At 57.1% G+C, this 25,143-nt stretch overlaps 2 protein-coding genes across 2 annotated transcripts; one reads left to right on the top strand and one right to left on the bottom strand.

The window, feature by feature from the left end:
• Positions 1-798: 798 nt before the first annotated feature.
• Positions 799-11,439, top strand: LOC308560698 (chymotrypsin-like elastase family member 2A; the record flags this gene model as incomplete). The annotated part of the gene is made up of 8 exons (XM_081144871.1): positions 799-838; positions 1,093-1,181; positions 1,960-2,057; positions 3,182-3,310; positions 5,048-5,184; positions 6,777-6,922; positions 8,079-8,231; positions 11,066-11,439. The coding sequence occupies 8 exons, from the start codon at positions 799-801 to the stop codon at positions 11,081-11,083; spliced, it is 810 nt and encodes a 269-aa protein (XP_081000997.1). The 3' UTR covers positions 11,084-11,439.
• Positions 11,440-11,540: 101 nt separating this feature from the next.
• Positions 11,541-24,723, bottom strand: CASP9 (caspase 9). Its single transcript, XM_081144870.1, has 9 exons — positions 24,526-24,723; positions 21,902-22,253; positions 19,624-19,658; positions 18,541-18,717; positions 18,007-18,096; positions 16,670-16,817; positions 13,919-14,098; positions 13,255-13,364; positions 11,541-12,260 (listed from the first exon to the last, which is right to left on the bottom strand). Exons 1-9 carry the CDS (start codon positions 24,655-24,657, stop codon positions 12,171-12,173), a joined length of 1,314 nt encoding a protein of 437 aa, XP_081000996.1. The 5' UTR covers positions 24,658-24,723; the 3' UTR covers positions 11,541-12,170.
• Positions 24,724-25,143: the final 420 nt, after the last annotated feature.

The raw sequence follows: 25,143 nt of genomic DNA, 5'->3' as shown, positions 1-25,143 counted from the left end.
AATGCATTTTAATCCATCCAACAACGCCCTCCTCCGCCAGCACTCTCTCTCACCCCATTGCTGGGGCTACAAACCCCAGTCGTGTGGGTCTGTCTGGCCTTCTCCTCTGTAAGCACATCCCCTGTGCTTTTCAAATCCTCTCCACAATGTTGCAAAACAGGCTGAACGCATCTTTCCCTCGCTGTTTCACAGATGGGCAGGCCCCAGGCCCAGAGGTGTGCATGACTCGTCCAAGGTCACACAGCAAGCTATGGGCCAGGATGGGATTCATCAACCTCAGCACCACTGACATTGGCAAGATCATTCCTGTCATGGGCCGTCCTGTGCACAGTAGGATATTTAGCAGCATCTCTAGTCTCTACCCACTAGGTGCCGATAGTACGCCATCCCCAGCCATGACAAGCAAAAATGTCTCCAGACATTGCCAAATGCCCCCTGATGGCCGGCACTGACCCCATGGAGAACCATTGGCCCAGGATGCTTTGCGATCAGCTGTTGTCTTTTAAAAACTCGGCTCCAAGGACCAACACCCCCTGTTTTTTTCTTCCTCAGCACGTAACACAACCTCTTGGAAGCGGATAGAACCTGTAGTTCAATGTCCATCTTTGGCATCTTTTTCAAAGTACTTCCAGGGTGACAGGTGGGAGAAAATGGAAAAACAATATTTGAACACAGGCCCCATTTTCCACTGGGCTTTGAGAAAATCCCCACCTTGTGCACTCCTGGTATATCTCTGGCCGATAAGGCAGCTCATAAAAGGGGGGCCCGAGCCAAGTCCAGGACTCCTACGGACACACCATGGTCAGGGCCCTGCTGCTATCCGTGTTGGTGGCTGGAGGTAAGCCTGTCACCCAGGCACCCTCCCAGTCCCCTGGTAGGATTGAGGATGGGACTTCCCTGACCCCACTGGACTTGGTCCTCTGGTTATAAGGAAGCTGAGTGGTGTCCAAAGAGGTGGAGCGAAGGGCAGGACTCTGCGCCTCTCGGGGTCCTTCTAGAGCAGGACTTCTCTATGGAGCCTGGGCATGCAGCGAGCGCAGATTACACTGTTTGGGTCACTGCTTCCCGACTCACAGCCCTCTCTCCTCACAGCGCTCGGCTGTGGGCTCCCCACTTACCAGCCCCATCTGCCCAGGGTGGTCGGAGGTGAAGATGTGAGGCCCAACAGCTGGCCCTGGCAGGTGAGTCACCCACACTCCCCTCCTGCCTCCCCGCCCTGCCACCTCCCATCAGCCCTTTGCCCTCCACCATGGGGTCTGTGGCACTGGGAAAGGTGGGAAGAGTCACCAATAAGACACATTTCTGTGGCCTCGGTCAAGCTCCGAGGGTAGAGGAAGAGGTACCTTCTCCAGCTGCATAAGGAGCCGCCCCACCCAACTCCCCATACACACGTGTGTCCGTGTGTGTGTATGTGTGGACATGAGTGTGCACGTGTGCTTGTGAAGGGTGGTCACAGAGGCTTCTTGGGGAGGGTAACCTTGACGACACATCTGTAGGGAGTGAAGAAAGAAACTATGCTAATACTGGGTGGAGAATACTCCAGGTAGGAGGAACAGTAAGTGCAAAGGCCCTGAGGCAGACGTGGGCTTGGTGTATTTTTGCAGAACCTCCTGGAGGTCAGTGTGGCTGGAGCAGAGGGGAGTGGGAGCCTATGAGGTCAAGGCAGCCATGGCGAGCTTTGTAGGTCTTTGTACAGTTTTGGGTTTTACAGTGTAAAATGGGGAGCCACTGGAGGGTCTGGGCAAAGAAGAAATATGGATGTTTTGTGTTATTTTTCTTTTTTAATGTTGCATTGGAATGTTACCTAATCTGATTACTGAGTGTCTTGGTGCCCCTTGCACACTGCACCTGAGAGAAGTGCCTCGCTCGCCTTGCCCTGGCCCTGCTCCCGGGGATGGGATGCTGAAGAGCAGGGAGGCCCGGCTCTTTCAGCTACCAGAGCACCCACCTTCTCCCCAGGTGTCCCTGCAGTACAACAAGAATGGGGAGTGGCGCCACACCTGCGGAGGGACCCTGGTGGCCCAAAACTGGGTCCTGACAGCTGCCCACTGCATCAGGTAGGTGCTGCTCCCAGACACCCAGCCCCCTCACCCCACTGGCCAGCACTCAGCTCTGAGCTGGAGCCCGAATGCCCTGACCCACCCTGTATAAAGGAACCTTGCACATAACCGCTGGCCTGGCTTTGGTCAGCCTTTAGTCCACTCTGCTGGGCAGTCGATGGGTCAACACGTAACAGGACTGAGTGCCCTGTGCAAGACTCTGAGCAGGAACGTGGGGGAGGGGAGGCCACTTCCTGCCCTCTTGGGGTACCGGATGTGGCCTCCGGATCTGGAATCGGGTTCCCTCAAGAAACTTGAATGACTTCACCAAGCCTCAAAACCATCACCTGCAAAAAAAACCACAAAAAAAACAGATAACAAAATTTAATGTGGATTAAATGAAACGATGTGTTAAAGGGCCCTGCACGGGGTAAGTGCTCAATGAAAGTGAACTGTTTCCACTATAAAGGCCCACAGGGAAAGAAAAGGCTCTGTGACATTCATTGTTCACCTGCCTTTTCCCCTCCCTACATAGACCTCTGCTTATCTGACCCCAGCAGGTACTCAGTGACTTTTCCCTAGGGTGGGTGTGACTCTCATTGCCAGGAGGGTCCCTTCTCCCCACCTAATTCATAAGCTTCAGGAGGTGGTGGGGGAAATAATAGAGGCCTGGGAGTCAGGAGTCCCGGCTTCCAGTTCTGGATTCTCACTAGCTATAAAACCATGGACCAGCCACTCCTCTCTGAGCCTCAGTTTCTCCATTTAAAAATGAGAGGTGGGGAGATTAAACTAAAAAATGCCCCTGAGGGCAAATGACTGCTGTGTTCTCTGTATCCATCTCATTTCCCCGATGGTAACCTAGGATTTACATTATTATAACTTTTCTTTTTTGCTATAGTTTATCATTAGTGTAGTTATAATGGTTATATAGTTGTAGTCACTATGTTATAACTAACCAATTGTCCCATGGAAGAAAAATTCCCAAGTGACAACCAGTGGCATACTTGGGCCCACCCCAGCATTATCCAAAGCCAGGCCTCCAAGACAGTGCACTGAGGTGTCCCTGCCCAGGGGAGGGGAGGGGGCAGAGAGAGGACCGGACAGCCGGGAGCTGACCGTCTCGCTCATCTCCTTCCTCCCAGTCCCTCCAGAACCTACCGCGTGGTGTTGGGCCGGCACAGCCTCTCCACGGAGGAGCGCGGCTCCCTGGCGGTCAAGGTCTCCAAGCTCGTGGTGCACGAGGACTGGAACTCCAGCCAGCTCTCCAAAGGGTACCTCTGTCTGGGCGTGCTGGGGGTGGGGTCGGCAGGGGCACAGACAGGAGGGTGTCTGGCAGAAGGCACCCCTCCTTTGCCCCTTTTTGTAGGGAGCAGGGAGGAGCTCTGACCTATAGAAGTAGAGCCAGCCCCAGAGGTGCCTGGGATGAGGGTGTGAACTGGGGGAGGGAGAGGAAAGGACTGTCAGGGCCACCTGGGTCCCCTGCCAGTGAAGCCTGCAGATGCCCTGCCCACCCCAGGCCTCACTGACAATGCATCCATTCTGTGCCGAGCCCTGGGGACACAGGCAGGAGGTCTGCAGGCCCCATGACGGTTGACAGTCGGTGGAGTAGGACACAGTGCCTCCTGCCATTCCCTGCCCTGCCCCCCTCCCAACAAGGCCTTTGACATTTTCAAAGATTCCCTGGTACCCTGCAGGGACAGCCTGGGGGTAATGGACACAGGAAATGACAAGGGTCTCCGAGCTCTCCAAAGCCCACCCATAATTATTCCCCCTTACAGGGAAATGACAACAGCCCCATCCCACCTTCCCTCTCAGGTGAACAGACACCATCCTGTGCGTACCCTGAGCCTTTACTCACCCCCTACCCATGTGCCGTATGCCCTGCTGGGCACCAGGCTCTGGGTGCTGGACACAGAGATGCGTGGGTCACCGTGCCAGCTCTCGGGGAGCTCAGAGGCCTAAGTGGGGCAGTGGGCAGTGCGGGGTAGTGGTTAGGAAATGACCCGGAGCCTGACTGTGTGACCCCGCACAAGCTCCTCAGCCCTCCTGTGCCTCAGTTTCCTCTTCGGTAAAATGAGGGTGATAACAGTGCCTACCTCTGGGGCTGTTGCGAGGGTTAAATGAGATGATGTATGTAAAGCGCTTAGGAAGGGGCCTGGGAGGGGGTGGCCAGGGTCCTGGGGAAGATGAGGAAAGGAGGAAGTGATGAAGGGAAAGGTCCCCTGCAGAGTCCCCCCGGTCCTGCTCTCAAGGCGCAGGCCCACCGAGGCACACAGCCCGCTGCATTAGTGATTAGCTCGTGTCTGACTCCCCCTCTTAGACAGAATTTTGCAAGGGTTGGGCTGTGCCTGATTCATCTGTGAAATCTCCACCCAGCTCCTAACCTGGGGAGGAAGCGCATAGTAGGGCCAGAGAATAGGTGCTGGGCCATCAGGCTGCTTCTGTGATCGCTGATCCTGAGATCCAGGTGTTGCTAAACAAAACTCAGAGCCATGGCTTCACTCACACCCTCATGCCATAAATATTTGTTGAGCACCTACTATGTGCCAGGCCCTGTTCTAGGCACCCAGGAAACAGCAGTGAGTGAGACACACCAGGCCCCCAGCCCCGTGAGGTTTAGGGGAACACCTAAACCTGAGCAGCTCACTGCAGTTGGGGGAGCTCCCCTTTCTAAGCCCACGGCAGAGGCAGCCCAGTAACCAATGGTGACCGAGCCCAGCCCAGGCCATCTTCCTCAGACAGGCAGGGATGTCAGGGACCTCCAACCCCCAGAAACTGCAGTCCAGGGTGCCTGGAATACGGGGCTCCCAGCTCCACCAGGGACTAGATGCAGCCCCAGGTTTAACCACAGCTGCTCGCCGGTCCCTCGTAGCCCTGGCAGAAGGAAGATTCCCCATCAGGCCGGCCAAGGAGGCGCTTCGGTGGTTCCAGCAGGGGCCAGATCAGAAATTAAGTTAGGACAGGAACGGTCAACGCCTTCTGTCTGCTCTACCTCCTTACCGACGCAGGAACGACATTGCCCTGCTCAAGCTGGCCAGCCGCGTCCCCCTGAGTGACAAGATCCAGCTGGGCTGCCTCCCTCCCGCCGGCACCATCCTCCCCAACAACTACACCTGCTACGTCACGGGCTGGGGACGGCTACAGAGTAAGTGGGTGCCGGGAGGGAGGGGGCAATGTCGCCCTTGTCCAGCCGGGGGCCCTGTCCACACCCATCACCCCAGGGTGTCTGGAAGAAATGCTGGCTGCCTTGGAGAGCACAGACCGATAAGCAGTCGGGCTGCCTGGGTTTGAATCCCAGCTCCTCCTCTTACCAGCTGTGTGACCTTGGGTACATTACTCAGCCTCTCCTTGCAGCAGTTTCCTCCCCTGCCTCACAGGGACCCGGGAAGGGGCGTGAAGGAGATAATCCACGGGAAGCACTTAGACCCGTGCCTGGCGCATAGTAGGTGCAGCGTGTTAGTTGCCACTGTCACTGTGACAGAATGAGGGCAGCAGTGACTACATGACATCTGGCAAAGACGTTCCTCTGTGTAGCCCAGGCCGGAGTCCAGAGCGACATTCACTCTGGGACCTCAGGCTTCTGCGGCCCTCATCACACCCTCCTCTCCGCACGTCAAAACCTGCCTGTCCCACGAGCCACCTGATTTGACTGCTCAGAACCTGGCTTCGTGTGCGTCTCCTTTAGGCGTAAACCCCAAGGGTCAGAAATCCAGTGCTGGTAGGACCCGCCCTTCCCCTGTCATATCACCAGGGGCGGCAGACTCTCGGAAGCCCATGCAGGGGACGGTTCCTTTCATGATGACATAAACCTATTAGCATAAGTCGTCTGTTTTCCCAGAGGGACATCGACGTACCTGCAACTCCAATAGGTCAGCATCGCTCTTGACTGGCCTATGTGCCAAATAGGGACACGTGGAAACTCAGCCGAAGTGAGCCGCAGGGCAGGGGGCTCCTGCTTCTCGAGATGCAGGCGCAGCCCCGTGTTCATCTACCTGGGAGACACGGGGCTGCACGCTTTTCACTGGAGGCGCCGAGAGCCAGGGGAAGGTCCAGGAGCTTGGCTTTTGGGCCCAGCTCTGCTGCTTAGCTCTGCAACCTTGGGCACGCCGCGTTGGAGCCTCAGTTTCCTCCTCTGGTTCGATGGAAACACGGTTGGCAAGGTTGGAAGAGCTAGGATAATGCTTCGTGCACTGTAAGATATGGTCCGTGTCAGTTCTTCATTAAAGTGGTCCTGGGCAGGCTGCTTAGCTCCTCTCAGCTTCCTACCCCACCTGCGGTGCAGGAATGAATACTTACGGTGAGGGTCAGCATGCCTGGAAAGGCCTAATACCGCGCACGGGTGGAATTCGAATATTATGAATCCTTGCCGTAAGCGGCAGTGATAACAGTGGAGGTGACGGGGACCGTATCATTAGGGGCCGTTAGGGAAGCTCTGCCTTCGCCACATTGGAATATTTTCCCCAACTTGGGGCTCCAGATGCCAGCGGGCTCACTGTTACATTCAGGATAAGTGACAGAAAGCCCTGAAGCCAGCTGGTCTCATCCAAGGGCAGAGACACGGCCGGGCCTCGGGAACGGGACAGACTCCCAGGAGCACGGCTGCTCCCGTCGCCGCCACGGGTGGATGGGGTTCAGAGTGGCCGGGGAAAGGGCTGGGCAGGAGGCCCCCGGCGTCTCCCCCTTCCTTTAGTCTCAGGCGCCCCCTTGTCCCTTAACGCCTCCTCTCGTCTCGTGCAGCCAACGGGGCAGCCCCTGACATCCTGCAGCAGGGCAAGCTGCTGGTCGTGGACCACGCCACGTGCTCCAGGCCTGACTGGTGGGGCAGCTCCGTGAAGACCAACATGATCTGCGCAGGGGGCGATGGCGTCATCTCCAGCTGCAACGTGAGTGCGGGAAGTCAGGTGCCCCCCACGATGCGATGGGGCCTCGGGATCCTAAAACCCATTCTCCCGCCTGCCCGCAGAAGACCGGGAGCTAGCTCCAGACCTTTGAGACCCCAACATTGGTCCTTGTGGTCCCCAGAATAGGTGTTTTTAGATGTTCCTCGTTGTATCCACACCCCTCGCTGCTAGAAAGTCCTTCCTTGGGTCTCACTGGGGTCTCTCATCACCATCATCTCTTATCCTCAGCTCTGTGTAGGAGGGGAGCCAAGGAGATGGGGGCTCTGGGTTAGGGCCTTTCTAAGGTGACTTCCGGTTTATCTGTTGAATTAATCCCATTAATGGCCCAGTGTGTCCCCCTATGGTAGCTGCCACAGAGCCTCCCTGGAGACAGTGTCTTAACCGAAAGGAATTGCTCTGGGGTGGACTCTGCAGCAGAGGGGGACACAGTGAGAAGGAGCCCCACATGCCCTTTAGGTCACACTGTGCCCTGCACTCCCTGCCCCGTCAGGCCCCACAAACCGGCCCCTGGGAAGGTCCCTCATCGTGGGTGGAAATGGCCGGTGGCAGTGGAGTGCCCGGCACTGTGACCGTGAGACGCAGTCTCAGCTCCTTCACTTTCTGCCTGTACGACCTCAGGCAAGTCACGACCTCTGAGAGCTTCAGTATTTCATCTCCAGTGAAATGGGGACACTAACCATACTTACCTTGTAGGCTCCAGTGAGGATGCAATGAGATAGAAAGTGCTTAGCTCAGTCCTGGCCGGTGTGGCTCAGTGGGCTGGGCATCGCCCTGTGCACCAAAAGGTTGCCGGTTCGATTCCCGGTCGGGGCCCACGCCTGGGTTGGAGGCTAGATCCCCAGTAGGGGGCGTGCAGGAGGCAGGTGATTGATGTTTCCCTCTCACATCGATGTTTCTCTCTCCCCCTCTCCCTTCCTCTCTCTCTCTAAAAATCAATAAGCTGTTCTCGAAAGGAAGGAAGGAAGGGCTTAGCTCAGTTCCAGGCACACAGAAAGAACAAATGTTAGTTCTTGCTGGTATTATGGTGCCACCTTGAGCTGTGACCATGGGAAACACGGGTCTCTATGGGCAGCCCCTTCCCCTCCCGTCGCCTGCCAAGCCCCCGGGGACCCTCCTGACAGAAGCCCACCTTCCTTAGGGAGACTCCGGAGGACCCCTGAACTGCCAGAAGGCCAACGGCCAGTGGGAGGTGCACGGCGTGGTCAGCTTCGGGTCCTCCCTCGGCTGCAACTACTACCACAAGCCCTCTGTCTTCACCCGGGTCTCCAACTACATTGACTGGATCAACGCGGTAAGAGCCGGCCACGCCCCGGGCTAGAGCTTTGGCCCGCGCACCGAAGGGTCTGGGTTTGGTTCCCGGTCAAGGGCATGTGCCTGGGCTGCAGGTTCTATCCCTGGCCCTGGTAGGCGCTTGCGGAGGCAACCAATCAATGTTTCTCTCTCTCCCCCACTTCCCACCCTCCCTCCACTCTCCCTAAAAATCAGTGGAAAAAATATCCTCGGGGGAAGATTAACAAAAAAAATGAGAGTGGGATCCTTAGGACTAGTGGGGAATTCTACTCTTGCTTGTCTGTGTGTCGGCCCAGACTTCACCATCCAATGCTATCAACGAGTTTATCTGCAAAGCCCAAAACCAAACAGGTTGAAACCCCCCACCACCTTAATTATTGGAAACTTCTCCCCCCTAAAGGGTCCCCTAACTAATTGCATCCCCAAGCACAGATGGTGGGTGACAGCTGTCTCGGTCTGCAGGGGACTGGAAGGTTTCTGGGATGCAGGACTTTACGTTTTAGACTGGGCCAGGCCAGGCAAATGGGACTGAGTTGGTCCCACTAATATCGTGAATATGTCCCTGGAGAGGTGTCTCCTGGGAGCTCAAAACCTCATCCGCTTCCACCAGCTCGATTCCTATTTTAACAGAAAACACACATTTATAATAAAGACCATGAAAATTACTTTTCTTTTAAACTGGTACCAGTCTTGGGAACGGCCATGGTTACAGTCAGCAGCAGGTCTAAGCAGCCCCGACAGGGAAAGTCATCAAGGAAAGGCAGGCCTGGGGGGGGGGCATGGGGAAACTGAGGCAGGGAGCCATTGTGCCTAGCGATGGCTCCAGGGAGGGAAGAAGGCAGTCTATGCCCACTAGGGGCACTCTTTACCCACCTCCTGGCTTCACCCCTGCCTCAGTTTGCTCTCCTGTAAAATGGGACTTGAGCAAGACCAGGCCTCCTCGTGTTTTAGGAGCCAGAGCAAGTGGGAGCCGTGTGTTTGTGGCAGAGCCCCAAGGAAGGGGGGCTGGCATCTGATTCCATTATTTTAATTTTCAGAGGACTGTTCACCAACTCGAACCGACACTGTTATAAAACCAAATATGAAGCCACAGCCAGGAGCATGTGGTCACAGGGGGGAAACTGCACCGTCACACGGGCCCTGTCAAAACAAGCAGGTGGCCGCCTCCGCATTTCCCATTAACACTCGCCGCTCCTCACTCATTCATCTGCCTGCTGGCGTCTCTTTGCCAACAAGTGGTCACAGACACCAGAGGTGCCAGGAGAACTTGTTGGAGGAAAATGTAAAATGGAGAAGAGAGTAGCCATTCATTTGCAGGGTTTTGTTTATGTTTTGTTTTGGGTAAATTGCAAGAGAGCCAGGATTCCGGTTTGGCAGAGGGAAATTGGAGTCTGGCTTTTACGGTGTCACCAGCATTTCAAAGAAGCCCTGGCCCAAGACTGACTGGACAGGAGGGTGCAGAGAGGCCTTTTCCCAGGCAAAGGGTCCTTCCCAGCCCCAGCTGCTGCATGCGTCACGGTGCAGCTGGTCCTGGCAGCACCTGGAGGGCCCAAAGCAGGGGCCCAGGGGCAACTGTCCTGATTTTCTGTCCCAGCATCAGCTGTTCCCAGGGACAGACACAAGCACAGCAGAGCGGGGCCACAGCCGAAAGCATGGCAGCTAGGCGAGGTCCTGGGTTCACGGGACAGCAGTCAGGGCAGGCACATGTGCCTGGTAGTGGGCTCCCCGAGTGGCAGAGCCAAGCAGCCAGCTGTCCCCTGGTGGAGGCCGCCCGGCACAGTGGTCACAGTCAGGGGCACGCCTGCGTCACACACAGGTGCCGGGGAGCACCTGCCCAGACAAACCCAGACAGGTGTCAGAGGGTCACGGTCAGGAAGCTGCCATCAAACAGGAGCAGGAAAGCAACAGGGGGAGACAGGTGGGGGGGACATTCATCTTTTCAACACATGTTCTTGGAGCGACAGCAACACATGAATCTCTGGCATTCACCACTTTTATTTATACTTTAGAAGGTAATACATACTCTTTATAAAAACATTGAAAGAATATAGGGTATATCAAGTAAAAAGGTACAGATTCCCCTTGTCTTACATCTCCAGTTCCACCCCCCAGAGATCATCATCGCTAACGGTGTCGTCTCCTGGGCTTTATGTACATATATATACACACTGTCTTCTAACCAAAAATAGGATTTTACTGCCCTGGCCGGTGTGGGTCAGTGGTTAGGGTGTTGGCCTGCAGCCCGAAGGGTCGCAGGTTTGATTCCTGGTCAAGGGCAAGCACCTTGGTTGCAGGGATCAGTCGCAGGTTCGATCCCCGGCCCCGGTTGGGGGCGCGTGTGGGAGGCAGCCGATCAATGTGTGTCTCTCACGTCGATGTTTCTCTCTCTCTCCCTCCTCCCTCCCTTCCACTCTGTCTAAAGAAAATCAATGGCAAAAATATCCTCAAGTGAGGATTAAAAAAAACAACAACGTTTAAGAGAAAACTGCTAAACAGCCTCTGAAGACGGGTTACAGCCCCGCCCACACGCTTCGCGGCCCGCCCGGCGCAAACAGGAGTGCGTGTAAACAGGAGTGCGTGTTAACAGCGTCAGGGCTCCCAACCCCCTGAGAAACAAGTGACATCTAAAGCCTGTGATTTGTAGGAGTTCCCCCGGCAGGCGGGGAAGAGCTGTGATGGCGTTGCTTTCTCCCAGAGCGCGGGGCCTCGCGGGTACCACTAGAGCCCCGCGGGCACTGCTGCGTCACCGGGGGCCCGGGCGGGGAGGCCCACGCTGCCCGGCGCAGCGCCTGCCCGCCAGGTTAACCTGGTTGTCCTCTTGCGTGTGTCCTGCAGGCGATTGCGAACAACTAACCACCAGAAGCTCCCGGAACGGCTTCAGCCTTGGAAAGTCACAGAGGAAAATAATAAAGTGACGATAACACGAATCACGCCTGGGTGAGAGTCTTATTAGCAAACCATTCTCACGTGCTGGGCTTTGACAAGAGGCCGATTGGGACCGTTCAGAAGACTTTCGGGTCGGGGCCTTCTCTGGGGAGGCCCAGCATTTCAGTCCCACGGCTGGTCCCCCTGCAGCGCGGGGTCCTCGGCCCAGGAAGGCACCTGGAGGCGCAGGCGGGACTCCATGGTTAACAGTGTTCCCCTGGACAAGCACCTGACCTCCCTGAGCACACGGTTCCCACCCGTGACCTCCTGGGATGGGGTCGGGGTGGGGAGCCAATGAAGTGTTTCGGGAAAAAAGTGAAAGTCTCCTTTATAAGGAAGAACAAAGGGCTGAAGCAAAGTAAGAGGGAGAAACAGGCAAAAGAGAGCCCATGTTCACCTGAGGTTTATTTTTTTAAGAACGCTGAAATACAGGAAAATTTAATAGTTTTTAAGACTTCATTTAAGATCCACAGATTCCAGCTGTTCAGACTCGGGTCCTACACTTGCTGGTCTAAGAGAGATGCTGGCTTGTTTGTAGCTGAAATATTCCCACAGCTCAGTGTTCTCGGGCGGGGCACCCGGCAGTGTCTGGAGGCATTTTCGGTTGTCACTGTTCAGGGACAGATCCTACTGGCATCTAGTGGTTGGAGGCCAGGGATGCAGCTAAACCTCCTACAGTGCACAGGACACCCCCTCCCCCAGCACAGGATTGTCTGGCCCCACGTGTCAGTGGTGCTGAGGCTGAGAAAATACAAGGGCCTCAGACACCAGCCACGGGTGGAAAGCCACACGCCGTCCACGGCCTTCGGCTCCCCGTGCTCCATCGTCGGTCACTTGTCTCCGGTTTGGAAGCTGCTAAGAGCCTGTCCGCCGCCCGTGGGGGAAGAGCAGGCTCTCAGGGGCCACAGCACCCTTCTCGGCGTGACAGCCACATTGAAGGAAAGCCCAGGCCTCGGCCGTCCCGGGCGGGGAGCCAGAAGGTTTGGGCGAGGCAGGGTCGGGGGCCCTGGCTTCATTAAGTTTTAAAGAAGAGTTTTTTCCGGAGGAAATTAAAACACCCAGGAATCTGTTTGTAAACCCCTTTCTCCGAGACGGCATTAGCGACCTGTGAAAACAACCACGGGGAGCTCTGTGAGTTCTCGCTCCAAGTGAGAATCCTTCCATTTCTGGACCGAAGAGGGGCTGCGGATGTCCCCCGAGTAAGCACTTTTAAACGGCTCTCACTGAGGCCTGCCTGGGGGCAGGGGGGCAGTTAAAGAACATGTTTAGAAAACTCAGAATTCAAAATTTCCAAATTCAAAAATTTACCAAGCTCAAATCAGACGGAAAGGCCTGCTTGAAGGAAAGTCGAGAGAAGCGATGGGCCCAGGAGCTGAGTGCACCACTTGGCCCCGAGGGACCCCCGACCCCCACCCCGCAGGCTGCAGGCTGCCTCTGGGGGCCTCATGGGGGCCCTGCATGTGGCTTCTCCTCTGCACTCAGCTCAGGAAAGCAGAGCCAGAGCCTCTGTGGAGGACGGGAGTGGTCCCAGCCCAGAGAGCTCTTCTCGTGACACAAAACACCTGAGCAGAGCAGGGGGCCCATGTGCTCTGGGGCCCTCAGAGGAAGCCACTGCTCTGAGTGGGATTCTGCTCAGCGAGACTGGGGCCCCGTCAGGCCATCCTCCCCTGTCGTCTCGCTGGGGCCTCCAGAGAAGGGGACATCCGAAGAGGATTCAAGGTTCTGGAGGGTCAAGAGTGTAGGACCACATAGTGGGCCAAAGGGCTCAGGGACAGCCCACGGCCTGCCTTCAGGACTGCCGTGTTCTGTCGCTCTGTCCACCAGGCAGCCAACCCTGGGGCTGAGGACTGGCTCCGTCGGGCGGGGGGGTGAAGGGGAGCAGAAGGTGTCGGCCTGGGGACCTCAGAGAAGCCGAGGATGGCGGCCCTTGTAATAAGGGGCGAATGTCACCGCAGGCAGTGACATCTCGGGTTAGAGAAGCAAAAGCGCCGACTGGCGAGCGGAGGTGCGGAGGCCGACGGTGTCCCACCACCTCTTGCCTTTGGTCTACCTGCCCCTCCCAGCAGCCTCCCCGCTCCTTCCCCGAGGGCGGGGCTCACCCTGAGCAGGAGGCTCTGCAGGTCTTCAGAGTGAGCCCACTGCTCAAAGACGCCATCCAGGGTCTCGATGTACCAAGAGCCGCTCCTGGGGTCCCTCCAGGAGACAAAACCTTCAAAGGAGAAAGGAGGGAGGCTGAGCGTTGCTGGAGAGCCGCCGGCCACCCGGCCACCCGGCCCTCCGGCCTCCGTTCACGCCCCAGGAGCGGCCCTCCTCCCTGTGCTGTGTCCGCGCGAGACCTTGTTTCGTCACCACCACCACCCCTCGTGACGTTGGCCGTGATTTCCAGCACGGACACCAAGGCTCAGAGAAGTCAAGGGACTCCCCTGAGGGACAGGAAAGCAGGGACGCCGGGCACTGTGCCGGGTGGTGAGCCAGCCACCTTGTTCATCCTCAAGGTACGGTTCTTATTCCCACTTTAAAGATGAGAAACTGCGGCACTGCCAGGGTGGGGGCGAGGCACACAGCCCAAGGGCGCATGCCGCCTGAAATGCTGTGCCCCAGGTGCCTCGCCCGCCTTGACCCGAGGCTCGGAGGGGGTGAAGTAACGTGCTCAGGGTCACACAGGCGGCAAGAGGCAAAGCCAGGCCTCACGCCCAGGTGTTTTCCTTCGCAACGCAGCTGCTCCGAGGACGGAGGGGCAGCCCCGCCGGCTGACGCGCTCACCTGGGAAGGTGGAGTAGGACACAAAGATGTCGCTTGGCGTGGGCAGGCTGGACACGGCATCCGGCTGGTCGTAGCTGCCTGGGTGGTCCTGGAAGGGGGCAGCGTCTGACTCCGGGTTCCTGCCGGGGGCCCTGTCCTGAGGGGAGCTGGAGACCACCGCAAACCCGTGGTCTTTCTGCTCTGTGGGAGGCAAAACCGGACGGCCCTCGTCACTGAAACACGCGGGCCAGACCTCCTGCTCCCTGCAGCCGGTCCCCGACCCAAGACCGCGCGATCCCCTCTAGGGCAGGGTTCCCGTGCTGGGCAAACACGGGGAGGAAGCTGTGCTTTATCTACAGCAAAAGTTTTACGCATTCATTGGGTAAAATTTGCGGGTAGAGGGCGGGAAGATGCAGAAATTTAAAAAAACAGCTGTAGAAAGTTACAAAGTATGACTTAAGTGGAGGGGGCAGGGGGCCTGAGACGGGAACGTGGGACCGACGCCGGTCCACCCGGGCAGCCGGGGGCAGCAGGGGGAGGGGCGCTCCAGCGGGGATGGCCTAAGAATGGCCTCAGGAGCCGGGGTGCGCAGAGGGGCTGCCTGTGGGAAACGGAGCAGAGACAATAGGATCCCAGAGGGGGCGGTGGGGAGGACAGAGTGCGCCGGGCAGGGGACGCCAGCCGCCTGTCCGTTCATGCATCACCCTCATCTACACGCCCGCTGGGAAGGCCCAGCTCCGGGGTCACGCGCTTTATGCACAGCTTGGTTCCTAAAGAGCCTGGATGATTCGAAACCCCCCGGGAGGCGGGGCCGAGTTCCTTCCCCGTCAGCGAGACCACCCAGCGGGAGGCGCTGTTCCCTCGGCAGGGAAAATCCACAGGCGGCTGCGGCGCGTCTTGTTTCCTTCCGCCTTCTCAGCGTGGGCGCCGAACGCTGAAGGGCGGTCACCCCAAGTTAACAGCTCGGCCAGTAGAGGCCGCTCCGCCTTGGCCAGAGCGGCACCACGCTGTGGCCTGTAGCAGGCTACTTCCTGACGTTCACAACAAGGTCCCCCCTGCTGCCGGTGTTAGAGGGTTTTTAAAAAATATGCGTCTATTGATTTCAGAGAGGAAGGGAGAGGGAGAGAGAGATGGAAACATCAATGATGAGAGTCATCGATCGGCTGCCCCCTGCAGGCCCCCTGCTGAGGATCGAGCCCGAAACCCGGGCATGTGCCCTGACCAACCGGGAATCAAACTGTGGCACCCTGGTTCCTAGGTTGACGCTCCAGGCGTTAAGAGGGTTTTTAAATTGTCTTAAATTGTAACAACAGTGAGGTTTAAAATAGCAACCAAAATCCAGGGCAGACTTTCTGACGCAGGTGAACACAGGTCGCCATGCCCGCCACTGAGAGATCGGGCGTTTCTGTGTTTCTGTTCTCAGCTGACAGTTGCCCCCATGTGGCGGCAGAGTTAACCAGGAGGCCACACAAGCCGGCTGGGGACTCAGCAGGGACCCGCGCTCCAAAGGCAACTGCATCCCAGCTGGAATCCTGCTTTTCCCGTGGGTTGCTTCGGTTTGTTTTTTTAATGGCGGGAGTCTACGTTATTGCAAATTTCACTCACAGGTATTTTTATACGGTTCTATTTCAAATTCAAGTTCAAGTCATTAGAATGCACGTAAGGTGCAACCAAACGCTGAGCTTTGCGCCAGGCCAGGACCTCGCCCTGCCCGGGGGAGCTGGCAGGGGATGAAGCTGTCTCAACACGACGGGAAGGTGCTGTGACAGGGAGGACCAGGAGCTGCAGGAGCCCAGGGCCAGCTGACCCTGACTGTTCAAGGAAGCGGGTGTTCAGGGAAGGCTTCCTGGAGGCGGTGACAGTGAGTTCTAACCAGAAGGGTGGATGACTAAGACTTGGCCAGGACCAGGCGAAGGATGGCACATGGAAAGGCAGAGGAGCAAGCCAGAGCCTGTGACACTCGGAAGGTTGAGCGGTGCTGGGCGGGCACAGCATCCAGGCTTCGGAGGCAAAGTGGCCAGGGCCAGATCGCCAAGGGCCTCCTGGGCCCCACTAAGGAGTCCAAAGACACGGCAGAGATCCTCCGTGCTGCTGGGAACGGACACTGGAGCAGACACAGAGCTGGAGGCCCGGCTCCCTGTCCCTTTCCCAGAAAGCTGGCCTCCCTGTCTCTGGAGAGGTGGAAAGAAGGTCACATTGGTGGAGGTCACGAGCATGACAACAAAGAAAATGAAGGTTTTTTTCCCCCTCTTTTTAATTCTTGCCCGAGGACACGTTTAGAGAGAGGGGAAGGGGGAGAGAGGGAGAGAGAAACATCGACGTGGGCGAGAAACGTCGATCGGTTGCCTCCCCTGTGCACCCCGACCAGGATCGAACCCAAAACCTAGGTACGTGCCCTGACCAGGAATCGAACCTACAACCTCTCCGTGTGCAGGGTGAGGCTCCAAGCAGCTGAGCCACCCGGCCGGGGCGGAAGGAGATCTTCTTCCTCCACTTTGGTTATTTTCGTCAAGTCTCTGGAGTTGAGGCACCAAAGCTGCGTGAGCCCCCGATGCTGTGGCGCTGAGACAGAGACGCTCACCCCTGAAGGCCGGACAGAGCCGCGCCTACTCTAGCCAGACGCGGGTGCTGACACCCGCACACAGCGACCAGTCTGGGACCCTCCGACTGCCCCGAGGGACCCTCGCGCACCGCGGGGCGCTGCTGGAGGGGGAAGCAGGCGGCGGCCCCTTCCCTGCCAGGCCCTTCGCAGGGGGCCGGGGAACCCCTTACCTCCACCGCAGGCCTGGATGAAGAAGAGTTTGGGCTTCCCTCCCAAGCTGGGGCAGCCGGTTCCGTTGAAGATGTTCACGATTCTCTCCACGGACACGGGATGCCCATCTGTGCCGTAGACGGCCCCCGGGAACTGGAGGTGGCTGGCCTAGAAGACCAAGCATCCTGGTCATAAAACCCAGAGGTGGGGTGGGAACCCAACAGCCCATTCGGAGGCGTGAGGGCGGGGCAGCAAGCAGAAGGTCCCAGCCGGGGCACGGGCTGGTTTCACGGAGCAGGCCGGTTCTGGAAGAGCCCGGTCAGCTTCCACCCAAAGGCCTCTAACTCGCGCACCTGCAGAGGCCAAGAGAGCCTAGCTGGAGGGCGCCGGCCATCTGCTCCTGGATCCGCGCTCTCCGAGTGTGGCCCCAGGACCAGCAGCAGCAGCTGGGACTTTTAAGACATCCAAACGCCTGGGCCCCTCCCAGACCTCCTAAATTGGAAACCCTGATAGAGGAGACCAGAAATCGGGCCCTTTGATGCCACTGACCATGAGAACCACTGCTCTCGATCGATCGATTCATCTCAAACTTCCTGTGCACAGGATCCTGTTACAGTGCGGGCTCTGAGTGAAGCGGTCTGGGGGGGCCCGGGAGTCTGCATTCTCACCAGCTGCCAGGTGACGCCCACACTGCTGGTCCAGGGGCCACACCTTGAGGGAAACGACCTCAGGGGCCCTGCCCAGCTACGGGCCACACAGCGTGCCCTGTGTGATGCTGACTAGGAAGGCCAGATCTCTGGGGTTTTTGAAGAAAAGCTGGGAATCCTAATTTTGGTGTGAGGGCCGTAAGATCTGAAAACACCGCATAACCAAGAGGGGGCTACAGGCCCCCAGCTTGTAACCTCTGACCTTTCCAACTCTCAGTTGAAAAGATGGGAAAACTGAGGCCCAGGAAGAGGAACAGCCTTGGGCACAATGACCCAGCATATTAGTGGCCAAGCCCAGAGTAGGTCCCAGTGTCCTAACTCCCAGCCAGCAGCAAAGGGCCCGGAACAATGCCCAGCAGGCCCGAGGCAGGAGCTGGGAGCTCTGACGCATGTGCGGGCTCCGAACAAAATCTGGGGGCAGGAGCTTGTCTCCTGCCTGCCTCTCCCAGGACCACCACCACCCCACCCAAGAGGAGAATCCAACTCCTCTGAGGGCCAGGTGGCTCCCAAGGAAACCATGGGAGGGGGACAGGGCCCCGTGGCTCTTCCCACAAAGCCCTGGGTGTCCTGGACACAGGAAGGGACAGGGCTCCTGCACGGCCTGTCGGTACACCTTTCCCAGGTGTCTGCCTGGGAAGCTGGGGTCCTACCTGACAACCGTGAGAGAGGATGACCACCACACAGCAGTCCAGGGCGCTGTGGTCCTGCCGCGCCAGCTCTGCCAGAGCCTGGACCATATGCTAGAGAGAGGAGATCGCAGGTGAGCCAGAAAGCCGACAGGTCAGGTCCCCATCCTGGGCGCACCTGAACACCGGCCAGAGCACCTTCCCCACTCCCAGGGCCAACACTAAAGTTGTAACGGTCCCAGCAGCCACCGTTCTTGGTGCAAAGGCGCTGGGCTGGGGCCCAGTCCATTTAATCCTCATGATGACCCCGGGAGGTGAGTCCTGGTCTTGCTGTCCAGACAATGAGACTGAGGCTCAGGAGTCACCCAGCAGGGACCAGGAGAGAGTCCTCCACCCACGTCTCTCTCAGTCTGAAGCTTCAACTGGTAACCACTGGGCAACACTGCCCCTCGTGGTCCTCCACACCTAAGGGCTAGCCTTGGGGAGCTACCTGCTCTCGGGGTCCCTCACTGGACACAGCCCTACCTCACCCCGTCTCTGCGAGGACGGGGGCCGTACCTTGGCAGTCAGGTTGCGCTTCACCTCCACCATGAAGTGTAGCAGGTGGAAGCGTCTCTGCAGCCTCTCGCAGTCCACGTCGGAGCCCTTGCGGGTGCTGAGCCCCGACGTAAGGCAGAAGGTCACGTTGTTGATAATGATGCAGTGGCCACAGGGGTCCGCGTTCAGGACATACGCCTGCCCAAGTACACGGACCAAAGTAAACTGGGGTCGCACTGCCTTCCTCGGGAGGGAAGGCACCCCCCTGGTCTTCACTCTTGTGGTTGACAGTCTGGGGCGATGAGACGGGAAATGGGGTCTGCCCCCCCCCGAAGGAACAGCAGGGTCTGTACCCAGCACTGCAGGGCACAGCAAGCAGACTGCAAACCAGACTGCAGGGAGCACTAGCTGTGTGAGGTTCAAATAGCTCAACTCAGGAGAGAATGGCTCCCACCCGTGTTCAGGGAGGGGAGCTGCTGGCTTAGAAATCCAACACCCACAGATATTCACCCCAAAAGGACCTTACGGGCCATCCTGTCAGGGGAGCAGAGTCGTGTGGGTGACTCCGTGGGCAGACTCGTGCCCAAGGCCAGCCTCAGAGCACTGACGCCAGCTCACCGTTTCCCTTGCAATCCTCTCACATCAGACTGTTCATTTGGTTTATGGTACATAACACTACTTATATGTTTCTTCCTCTGACTAGCCTCTTGCTAGGCTGATGGCTCCACCGGGGATACAAACACAAGTGGTCTGTTCCCAGGTGTCCCAGCACTAAGGCCAGGGCTGGCACCCAGAGTCGCACAATTGATGCCGTGAATGAGAGTGAGTGCCTCGGTCTGGGGTGGATGGCACTGCCATTTCTGGTGCCCACCCCTCATTAGGTCTGACCCCGACTTCACAGGTGAGGAAAGAGCAGAGTGGGACAGTCTGCTCCAGAAAGAGCTGTGCCAGAGTCCGGAAGCTACAGGAGCCTGGGACAGAGACCCTCCATCCAGCAGGGCTGGGTTCCCTGGGCTCCCGACACAGCTCAGGGAAGGACCTGGGGAGAGAGGAGCAGACGGACCCAAAGCCAATGCAATGGCCCCAAATCGCATGAAGACTCACCAAATCAGCGTTTCCCCTCGATCTCCCCTGAGCACCTGAAGGGAAAGAGACGAAGAGGGGAGACATGAATGTCAGGGTCCAGCAGGGAGGGGTGAGGGACTCCATGAGGACAGCCCCCACAGAAACGTAGGAGTGGGAACTCAGGAACCCTCAGATGCTGCTGGTGGGAGGGAGTCAAGGGGCAGAGCCGCCTTGGAAAACTGTTTATGTTTCTAATACTTGTACACACCCTCTGACTGGCAATTCCACTCCAGGGGTACATACACCCAAGAAAAATGAGTGCAGTGGACACAGACTTGGCCACCAATATGCACTGAGGCCTTACTCACAACGCCCCAAACTAGAAACAGCACAGATGTCCGCCAACAGGTCCACAGATGAACAGATGTGATGCAGCCTCTAAAGGCGTGAGCTACCGATGCATGCAGCACCGCGGATGGCCTCAAAACACTACGCCGAGTAAAAAAAACCCGTAGAGTATATACAGTGGGATTCTATTTATGTGAATCTCTAGACCAGAAGATTCATCTCCAGGAGATGCCCCACTCAGTGGAACCCATGGGGCCCAGCACACAGTAGGTCCTCAGGAAATATTTGCAGAATGAATAAATGAGTAAAATGGTCATTTCTTCCTTCGGTGTCATAAGAGTTTTCATTTCAATGAGCTAAAAGTCAACTAGCCACCAGCCTATAAGGTCATGGGACACTTTTTCCTTTTAGGCAGAGACCAAGGTGGCCACCTCCAAGACGTGCTGGAGTCGACACTGGTGATCCAACGATGGTGGCCTTCATTGCTCAGGGCAGGCCTGGCCCCCCATGGAGCACTATTCTCTCACCAATTTAAAAGGCATGCCAGAAAAGTATTCACACGCCACGTTTAAAACAAAACAAAAAAATGGCTTTACCTAGCTAGCCCAAAGGCTTCTATCAGTCCGCAGCCTTAATTCTAAAACTATTGCTCATTTCCCATATTCCACCGCATCCCCAAAATATAACAACTGCCTGCTACTGAGGAATTTATTCATTTCTCAAATTAGCGGCAGTGATCCACAAAGTGAGAGAGTGGCATCATCCAAATGGCAGAATAAGAACTTTCTACTGCCACCCTGGCCAGCGTGGCTCAGTTGGCTGGGCACAGTCCCGTGCACCAAGGGGTTGCAGGTTCGATCCCCGGTAGGAGGTGTGCAGGAGGCAGCTGATGGATGTTTCTCTCTCTCTCTCTCCCTTCCTCTCTTGCTAAAATAAATAAATTAAAAATCTTTAAAAAACACACATACAGAATGTTCTACTGCCTTCCCCCACAGAGAACACCAATTTTGACCATCACCACGGACAAGAGTGCCTTTGTGGAAGTTCAAGAGCCCGGTGGAGTACTCCCAGCACGCTGCTGATGTAAAAAAATAAAATTAAATTAAAAACCCAAGGTTAGGTGCATGGAAGAGGCCAGTCAGTAAAGACTGGAGAAGGTGATGCTGCTTCAAACACAAAGACAGAAACACAAGACTTCAAGGGAATGTGGCACCACCAAAGGAACACAAGCATTTTCCAGTAACCAACCCCAAAGAAACGAAAATCGGAGAGTTGCCCAATAAAGAATTCAAAATCATTGTTTAAAGGAAACTCAATTCGCTACAAGAACACACAGAAAGACAATTCAACGAAATCAAGGAAACGATAGATAAAATGAGAAGTGTAACAGAGAGAGAGAGAAATCTTAAAAAAGAACCAAACAGAAATTCTGGCCCAGCCGGCGTGGCTCAGTGGTTGAGCATCAACCTGTGATCCAGGAGATCGAGGTTCGATTCCCGGTCAGGGCACGCGCCCGGTTGTGGGCTCGATCCCCAGTCGGGGGCATGCAGGAGGCAGCCGGTCAATGACTCTGTCTCATCATTGATGTTTCTCTCTCTCTTTCTCCCTCTCCCTTCCTCTCTCTGAAATCAATAAAAATAAATAAATAAAAAAGAAAAGGAAATTAAATAAATAAAAAAGAAATTCTGGAGCTTAAGAATACAATGAATAAAATAAAATAAATGCAACAAAGAACATAAATATTGGACTTGATCAAAAAGAAGGAAGAACCTGTGAAGCGGAAGACAAGTCGTTTGAAATTATCCATTCAGAAAAGAATACATGCTTTTCAGAGGAGGGGCTTCCAAAATTAAATCTCCTGAAGATTTACCAGAATAGTCCACCCATCCCCTATGAGTACTCAGAAAGACAACACCAAAATTAAATTCTGAATTTCCGCCTGCCCCGCCGTACCAATGGTCACACTCACCGACATCACCGGATCCTCCAGGACCAATGTCCACTGGCCTGGGCACGCCTGGTCTGGGAACCTCTGGCCTCAACACCACTGGAGTGAGTGTGCCTGGGGTCAGCTTCGGTGGGTCCTGCTTCGCTACTCTCAGCTCCTCTGGTCTGACCACCACGGGTTTGAGGTCCAGGGGTCTGATGGCCTCCAGGTCCCGCCTTGCTGCTTGGCTACTTGTTCTCAGGAGTGAAGCCAGGCTGTGCTGGCCTGTTTCCTCCAGGCAGGAGATGAACAAAGGAAGGGCCTGGCTCCCGCGAGTCTCCAGGTCTATGACGAGCTGCCTGGCCTGATCACGCCGAGACCCAGAGCCTGCCCTCTGTTTGGAAAGAAAGACATGGCACTGTTACACGCTTTCCTGTGACTCTCACCTGGTCCCCCTATTTCCCAGATGGCATAAATCTAAACAATCGGCCATGCGGGCAAAAACTGAGCCTGCCTTTGCTTATCTGTTCATTCAGTGTTTTGGAGGCATCTACTATGTGCCCAGTGCTGTGCTGAGTGCTGAAAATACATCGGCAAATGATCTCAGTCCTCAAGAAGCAAACGTCGTGTGGGGAATGCAAACAGACAAGTCAACAATGACACAGCAAGGAGAGATGTGCCACGGGGAAAGCACATGGAACTGGGTGAGTACAGGGGCACCCAACTCAGTCCTGGGTGGTCAGAGAGGCTTCCAGCAGGGGGTCTTCGCTGAGGACCTAGGGAACATTAGCAAGTGAACAGCGAGAGGCAGTGACGGAAGCAGAGGCTGGAGTGACGTGGCCACAAGCCAAGGAATGCTAGCAGCCTCTAGAAGCTGCAGCAGGCAAGGAAGGGGTTCTTCCCTGAGCCTCCAGAAGGAAGCAGCCCTGCTGACACCTTTATTTTAACCCCTTAGGACTCACTTCGGACTTGAGCTCTCCGGAAATGTAAGAGCATAAATCTGTGTTGTCTTAAAAAAGGAAGTGTGAAACGGGAAATGTAAGTTGGGGCGGGGAACAGTAGTGAGGGGATGACCCATTTGTGTGGTCATGTCAAGGAGGCTGCGAGAAGCCACTGAAGAGTTTTGAGAAAGGGGGTGAGAGTCAGATCTGCCTTTTAGAAAATTCATCCTGGCGGCAGGGTGGACAATGAAGGGAGTGAGGCACAGCCAGGTCCGGTGACGGCAAAGATGGTGCAGTTGGAAGAAGTGAGGACAGGCCAGAGAAATAAGGAGGGAGAATCGACAGGACCTGGCCACTGATGGGGTGGACTGTGAGGATGCAGAAATGACCAAGGTTGACCGGTGCGGGGATGGTGCGACAGGGAGAGGGGTGAGAGCGAGAAGAAGCTATATAACAAAGATATATAACAAAGCCAGGAGGAGGGCCCAGGTCCACCTGGCTCCAAAGCCTGTGTGTTTATCAGCCCTAACAGGTGTGGTGAAACGGTGCCCATCGTTCACACAGCATTCTTTAAAAATTCTGGATATTTGCTAATGTTTAAAATCAGGTAACTGGACATCAAAGTCAAGACTTCCAGCTTCTCTTTAACAACGTGAAAGACTTGGCAACCCTGGATGGACCAGGATTCTGGCATGACCATACCCGGCTGGAGCTGGAGGGCAGGGCAGAGGCTGCCCACTGTAGTGCCCACCTAGTGGGCCTCCAAGGGAATTCCAGTTGGTGACCCTGTGACTATACCTAAAGGCAAGGCTGTGGCCTCAAATCATGTCCACGCGTGAGTACAGGCCACACAGCGAGTGCTCATAAGACCTCTTTCAATAGTATTCATTGATAATTTTCCCTATGACTCTTGTTCTATTAAAGACTTCCTCAGTGGGTCAGGCCGAGCTCCTGGGTGATGCAGAGACTGGACACAGCCTGCAAGCAGCCCTTAGGGCACTAGCCAGGGGCCTCCAGGACCCCACGCACCCCATGATCAGAAATCCCTCCTGTACACACCTCACCTCGCAGGGTCAAGTGAGACAAAGACATGAGAGCTTTTAAAGAGAACCTCCAATGTTTAACTTTAGTATTCCCTCCATCATCTGCATAAGGACATTCATCTCCAAAACCCCTCACAAAACATAAACCTGACGCACGAGGGGGGCTGGCCAGAGTACAGGGCACAGCCAGCTGCCACCCAGGAGCCTCAGTGCCTGGCACTGGACTGTTCCACCTCCCTTATCTCACTTAGCCCTCAGGGCAGTACTGCGGTTGTCCCCATTTCACAGCCCGGGAAACTGGCTCAAAGAGGGTGCCGTGCCCAAGGGCAGGGTGCCAGGCAGTCTGCCGCCCAAGTGGGTGCCGTGGACCTCCGTGCCGGAGAAACGGCCATGCGCCCTGGCAGGGAAAGCGCAGCGCTGCGGCCGGGGCGGACCTGCGTCTTAGCAAGTCCGCAGAGGGGCGTCCCGGGCTGTCCGGATCGCCGCCGCGAGGAAAAACGGGGTTCCCACACAGCGGCTCCCCAAAGGGGGCGGGGCGCCGGTTGGCACGGAGCCGGGAGCTCGGCCCTCCGGTTACGCCGCGGCTCCTGCCACCCTCTCCGCGCGGCCCCGCGGTCCCCATCGGTCCCCGAGGGCTGCGCCCCGCCGGGGACGCGGGGGGCGCGCGACGGGGCGGGCGCACCTGGATGTCCTCGATCATGTCGGGCTTGAAGAGCTCGCGCTTCAGCAGAGCGTCCCAGAGGGGGGCCACCTGCAGCTCGCCCACCAGCTGCACCCGGCACCGCCGCAGGAGCTGCCGGTCGGCCTCGTCCATGGCGGGGGACGGCGGGGACCCCGGGCGCCCGCTCCGCTTCCGGGCCCGCGCCACCGCGCCCCGCCCGCTCCCAGTCTCCCCTCCGCCCCCAGGGTCCCGCCCCCAGGCCGGGCCTCCTCGGGTCCCCTCGGCTCCGCCTCCGCGCCCCGCGCGCTCCCAGGATCCCGCCCCCAGGCCCGGCCTCCTCCGGTCCCCTCGGCTCCGCCTCCGCGGCCCGCGCGCTCCCAGGATCCCGCCCCCCAGGCCCGGCCTCCTCCCCCTCCGCTCCGCCTCCGCGCCCCGCCCCGCCCCGCCCCCAGGGTCCCGCCCCCAGGCCGGGCCTCCTCGGGTCCCCTCGGCTCCGCCTCCGCGCCCCGCGCGCTCCCAGGATCCCGCCCCCAGGCCCGGCCTCCTCCGGTCCCCTCGGCTCCGCCTCCGCGGCCCGCGCGCTCCCAGGATCCCGCCCCCCAGGCCCGGCCTCCTCCCCCTCCGCTCCGCCTCCGCGCC

This window comes from Miniopterus schreibersii, assembly GCF_964146895.1.
Source record: "Miniopterus schreibersii genome assembly, chromosome: 8".
Taxonomy (NCBI): domain Eukaryota; kingdom Metazoa; phylum Chordata; class Mammalia; order Chiroptera; family Miniopteridae; genus Miniopterus; species Miniopterus schreibersii.
This window is presented reverse-complemented; position numbering and strand designations above follow the sequence as displayed.